This window comes from Heptranchias perlo, chromosome 17 (assembly GCF_035084215.1).
Source record: "Heptranchias perlo isolate sHepPer1 chromosome 17, sHepPer1.hap1, whole genome shotgun sequence".
Taxonomy (NCBI): Eukaryota; Metazoa; Chordata; class Chondrichthyes; order Hexanchiformes; family Hexanchidae; genus Heptranchias; species Heptranchias perlo.
Window position 1 is genome coordinate 881,161 of NC_090341.1, and position 6,000 is coordinate 887,160.

At 56.2% G+C, this 6,000-nt stretch overlaps 2 protein-coding genes across 9 annotated transcripts in view; one reads left to right on the plus strand and one right to left on the minus strand.

The window, feature by feature from the left end:
* LOC137333956 (6-phosphofructo-2-kinase/fructose-2,6-bisphosphatase 4-like) overlaps nt 1–6,000 on the minus strand; it is a 271,232-nt gene that overhangs the window by 27,344 nt on the left and 237,888 nt on the right. The gene's annotated exons all lie outside the window — the stretch shown is intronic.
* LOC137334341 (protein kinase C delta type-like) overlaps nt 1–6,000 on the plus strand; it is a 36,203-nt gene that overhangs the window by 23,971 nt on the left and 6,232 nt on the right. Inside the window, 2 exon segments of the mRNA XM_067999051.1 lie at nt 4,074–4,136; nt 4,342–4,480. Of these exon segments, the coding sequence (XP_067855152.1) occupies nt 4,074–4,136; nt 4,342–4,480 (202 nt within the window).

The window sequence follows — 6,000 nt, forward strand, 5'->3', positions numbered from 1 at the left end:
TGACCCCACCTAATACCGTACTATTTTTTACTCGAGTGCTATCCTTCTCTCCTCACCCTTTGTGCATCTTGTTTCTCCTTTCCAATGCTACATCCTGGTGCCCATCCCCCTGACAAATTAGTTTGACCCTCCCCCACAGCACTAGTGAACCTCCCCACGAGGACGTTGGTCCTGGCTCTGTTGAGGTGCAACCTATCCGGCCTGTGCTGGTCCCACCTCCCCCAGAACTGGTCCCAATGCCCCAGGGATCTAAAGCCCTGCCCTCTGCACCATCTCTCCAGCCACACATTCATCTGCTCTAACCTCCTATTTGTGCACAAATCATTGAAGGTGGCAGGGCAGCTTGAGAAAGCGGTTAAAAAAGCATACGGGATCCTGGGCTTTATAAATAGAGGCAGAGAGTACAAAAGCAAGGAAGTTACGATGAACCTTTATAAAACACTGGTTCGGCCACAACTGGAGTATTGTGTCCAGTTCTAGGCACCGCACTTTAGGAAAGATGTGAAGGCCTTAGAGAGGGTGCAGAAAAGATTTACTAGAATGATTCCAGGAACCAGGGAGGGAAAAATTGGATAAGGGCCGCTTGTGGGTGCAGATAGTGTGATGACCCATACCCTGTGCCCAATGACCCATACCCTGTGCCCAATGACCCATACCCTGTGCCCAATGACCCATACCCTGTGCCCAATGACCCATACCCTGTGCCCAATGACCCTTGTGCCGGCAGGATGCAAATTTCGGCCGGCCCGAGGGCTCGCCTATTATCGGCGTTCCATTCCGCGCCTTGCTCAGGGAATCAATGCAATTCACCCTTTCCACCACCAGGGGGAGCTCAATCTCTTAAAGGGAGGCTTCTTAGCAATCTCTTAAAGGTAGCCGGTACCTGTTACATGCTGAAAATAACATTCTGCTATCTCCAGAGCCTGAATGGAGATCAGACATCGCACACGTAAAACACAGATGCAGGTCCCATTTCTATGTTTACATACTGATGTGTTATGTTAAGATGTGGAGATGCCGGTGATGGACTGGGGTTGACAATTGTAAACAATTTTACAACACCAAGTTATAGTCCAGCAATTTTATTTTAAATTCACAAGCTTTCGGAGGCTTCCTCCTTCGTCAGGTGAACGATGTGAAACCTGATGAAGGAGGAAGTCTCCGAAAGCTTGTGAATTTAAAATAAAATTGCTGGACTATAACTTGGTGTTGTAAAATTGTTTACAAGTGTTATGTTAAAGCATTGAATAAAGGTTGCGCACCACTAAATCCCACATCCTCTACTCTGCATGCCAGACCTCACCGATCTGAGTTGATACCAGACCTGCGGGAGTGCGTGCATCAAGGTTCTCTGCTGATGCACTAGAGGCCTTGGTGCAAGAGGTGGGCAGAAGGAGGGACATCCTATAATCCTCAGGGTTGGGGGGGGGGGGAGTGGCCCTCCAGACATATATCCAAAAGGCAGTGGGAGGCAGCAGGGGACGAAGTCAATGACAGGAGCACAGCATCATGAACATGAACAGGAAGAAGTTCAATGCTTTGACATATGAGGTCAACTTTTTTTTATATTCGTTCATGGGCGTTGCTGGCGAGGGCGGCATTTATTGCCCATCCCTAATTGCCCTCGAGAAGGTGGTGGTGAGCCGCCTTCTTGAACCGCTGCAGTCCGTGTGGTGACGGTTCTCCCACAGTGCTGTTAGGAAGGGAGTTCCAGGATTTTGACCCAGCGACGATGAAGGAACGGCGATATATTTCCAAGTCAAGTGGCGTCTCCCACCAACTGCACCACCCACTACACCCCCATCACCCACATACCAATAAACTCTTTCCATCAGTACTCAACTCTTCCAACCAGATGCTTCCTCTCACCCTTGCACATTACCACTGTTTCAAGCCGCCCACAACTCACAGGCCACACACACAGGCTGCAAATCCACCATGAAGGCACATCACCCAGTCACACGTCCTGCTTTATTGCAGGAGAAGGTGGCGCATATCAAGAGGCAGCAAGTGGCCGTGGCATTTAGCCCCTCGAGCCTCTTCCGCCATTCAATGAGATCATGGTGGACCTGTGACCTCACTCCATATACCCGTCTTAGCCCCATATCCCTTAATACCCTTGGTTCACAGAAATCTGTCAATCTCTGATTTAACATTCACAAGTGGGGTAGCATCAACTGCCGTCTGCAGAAGAGGGTTCCTTTACGTGTAGCAGCACACTGATTGAAGCCATTTTCTCCCAACACGATTCCAGCGTTCTTGGATGTCAGAGAGGCCGTGTAGCGCCACGGCCCAATTTAGTGCCCAGGGACTTTAGTTATGTGGATAGAAACATAGGTTACAGCACGGAAGGAGGCCATTCGGCCCATCGAGTCCATGCCGGCTCCATGCAAGAGCAATCCTGCTAGTCCCATTACCCCGCCCTTTCCCCGTGGCCCCACACTCCCTCGGTACCGCCCCTCCGACAGCGCCGCACCGCGCCCCCTCGGTGCCCGCCCCTCCGACAGCGCCGCCCCCCCTCGGTACCGCCCCTCCGACAGCGCCGCACCGCGCCCCCTCGGTGCCGCCCCCTCCGACAGCGCCGCCCCCCCTCGGTACCGCCCCTCTGACAGCGCCGCACCGCGCCCCCTCGGTGCCGCCCCTCTGACAGCACCGCGCCCCCTCGGTACCGCCCCTCCGACAGCGCCGCACCGCGCCCCCTCGGTACCGCCCCTCCGACAGCGCCGCGCCGCGCCCCCTCGGTACCGCCCCTCCGACAGCACCGCGCCCCCTCGGTACCGCCCCTCTGACAGCGCCGCGCCCCCTCGGTGCCCGCCCCTCTGACAGCGCCGCACCGCGCCCCCTCGGTACCGCCCCTCCGACAGCGCCGCGCCCCCTCGGTACCGCCCCTCCGACAGCGCCGCGCCCCCTCGGTACCGCCCCTCCGACAGCACCGTGCCCCCTCGGTACCGCCCCTCCGACAGCGCCGCGCCCCCTCGGTGCCCGCCCCTCCGACAGCGCCACGCCCTCTCGGTGCCCGCCCCTCCGACAGCGCAGCGCTCCCTCGGTACCGCCCCTCCGACAGCGCCGCGCTGCGCCCCCTCGGTGCCGCCCCTCCGACAGCGCCGCCCCCCCTCGGTACCGCCCCTCCGACAGCGCCGCCCCCCCTCGGTACCGCCCCTCTGACAGCGCCGCACCGCGCCCCCTCGGTGCCGCCCCTCTGACAGCGCCGCGCCCCCTCGGTGCCCGCCCCTCCGACAGCGCCGCCCCCCCTCGGTACCGCCCCTCTGACAGCGCCGCACCGCGCCCCCTCGGTGCCGCCCCTCTGACAGCGCCGCCCCCCCTCGGTACCGCCCCTCTGACAGCGCCGCACCGCGCCCCCTCGGTGCCCGCCCCTCTGACAGCGCCGCACCGCGCCCCCTCGGTACCCGCCCCTCCGACAGCGCCGCGCCCCCTCGGTACCGCCCCTCTGACAGCGCCGCGCCCCCTCGGTACCGCCCCTCCGACAGCGCCGCGCCCCCTCGGTACCGCCCCTCCGACAGCGCCGCGCCCCCTCGGTGACCGCCCCTCCGACAGCGCCACGCCCTCTCGGTGCCCGCCCCTCTGACAGCGCAGCGCTCCCTCGGTACCCGCCCCTCCGACAGCGCTGCGCTGCGCCCCCTCGGTACCCGCCCCTCCGACAGCGCCGCCCCCCCTCGGTACCGCCCCTCCGACAGCGCCGCGCCCCCTCGGTACCCGCCCCTCCGACAGCGCCGCCCCCCCTCAGTACCGCCCCTCCGACAGCGCCGCGCCGCGCCCCCTCGGTACCGCCCCCTCCGACAGCGCCGCGCCGCGCCCCCTCGGTACCCGCCCCTCCGACAGCGCCGCACCGCGCCCCCTCGGTACCGCCCCTCCGACAGCACCGCGCCCCCTCGGTACCGCCCCTCCGACAGCACCGCGCCCCCTCGGTACCGCCCCCTCCGACAGCACCGCGCCCCCTCGGTACCGCCCCTCCGACAGCGTGCTCTGCCCCAGGTTGTGCATCACCTGTTGTGTTAATGGTTCGTGTAATGACCTGTACGACAGGATTGATTGGTTTGTTTCTGATCCTGTAGGTTTTATGGAGCGGAGATAATCTGTGGATTGCAGTTCCTGCATTCGAAGGGGATCATTTATCGGTGAGTGATGGTGTTGTGCCCAGCGAGGGGGCGGAGCCTCGTTGTGAGTTAAACACCACGGGAAGTGTGAATTTATTAACGTGAGCTGGCGGTGTGTTCATTTACACAAATCATTGGTTGAAGATGAGTGGTGTGAGTGTTTGTTGAGTGTGTTCGCTCAGACTTGCTCTGCTGTCGAACGTGTACAGTCTGTTTTTTTGTGCAGGGATCTCAAGCTGGACAATGTGATGCTGGACAAGGATGGACACGTCAAAATAGCCGACTTTGGAATGTGCAAAGAGAACGTGTTTGGTGAAAACAGAGCCACGACTTTCTGTGGGACTCCGGATTATATTGCTCCAGAGGTTAGTACCATCGTCACATGAAGTCTCAGCTCACACAGAATGCACTGGAGTTGGGCGGACGTAGCTCCCGGCATCGGTGCTGATAGTCCTGCTTAATCTGGTCATTTGCTAAACCAATCCTATTCCCAGGGCCTTTCTCGAGTTACTGATATTTTCCTACATCAATCCTGTGAATCACATTGTGAATGACTCTGAGCAGACTGTATGTGACACATTCTGTCTCTGTCCCTGCCTCTCCCATTTGTCCACTCTCTCTCTCATTTTGTTTAAGAACATAAGAACCAGGAGCAGGAGTAGGCCATTCGGCCCCTCAAACCTGCTCCGTCCTTCAATCAGATCATGGCTGATCTTCGACCTCAACTCCACTTTCCCGCCTGATCCCCATATCCCTTGATTCCCCTAAAGTCCAAAAATCTATCGATCTCAGTCTTGAATATATTCAATGACTCAGCATCCACAGCCCTCTGGTAGAGAATTCCAAAGATTCACATCCCTCTGAGTGAAGAAATTCCTCCTCATCTCAGTCTTAAATGGCCGACCCCTTATCCTGAGATTATGCCCCCTAGTTCTAGACTCTCCAGTCAGGGGAAACAACCTCTCAGCATCTACCCTGTCAAGTCCCCTCAGAATCTTATATATTTAAATGAGATCATCTCTCATTCTTCCAAACTCCAGACAGTATAGGCCCATTCTACTCAATCTCTCCTCATAGGACAACCCTCTCATCCCAGGAATCAATCTAGTGAACCTTCATTGCACCGCCTCTAAGGCAAGTATATCCTTCCTTAGATAAGGAGACCAAAACTGTACGCTGTACTCCAGGTGAGGTCTCACCAAAGCCCTGTACAATTGTAGTAAGACTTCCTTACTCTTGTACTCCAACCCCCTTGCAATAAAGGCCAACATACCATTTGCCTTCCTAATTGCTCGCTGTACCTGCATGTTAACTTCTTGTGTTTCTTGTACGAGGACAAATCTCTCTGAACACCAACATTTAATCGTTTCTCACCATTTAAAAAATATTCTGTTTTTCTATTCTTCCAACCAAAGTGAATAACCTCACATTTCCCCACATTATACTCCATCTGCCACCTTCTTGCCCACTCACTTAACCTGTCTATATCCCTTTGCAGACTCTGTGTCCTCCTCACAGCTTACTTTCCCACCGAGCTTTGTATCGTCAGCAAACTTGGATACATTACACTCGGTCCCTTCATCTAAGTCATTAATATAGATTGTAAATAGCTGAGGCCCAAGCACTGATCCTTGCAGCACCGCACTAGTTACAGCCTGACAACCTGAGAATGACCCATTTATCCCTACTCTCTGTTTTCTGTCCGTTAACCAATCCTCTATCCATGTAATATATTACCCCCAACCCCATGAGCCCTTATCTTGTGAAACAATCTTTGTTTGGCATCTTATCGAATGCCTTTTGAAAATCCAAATATTCTACATCCACTGGTTCCCCTTTATCTACCCTGCTAGTTACATCCTCAAAAAACTCTAATAAATTTGTC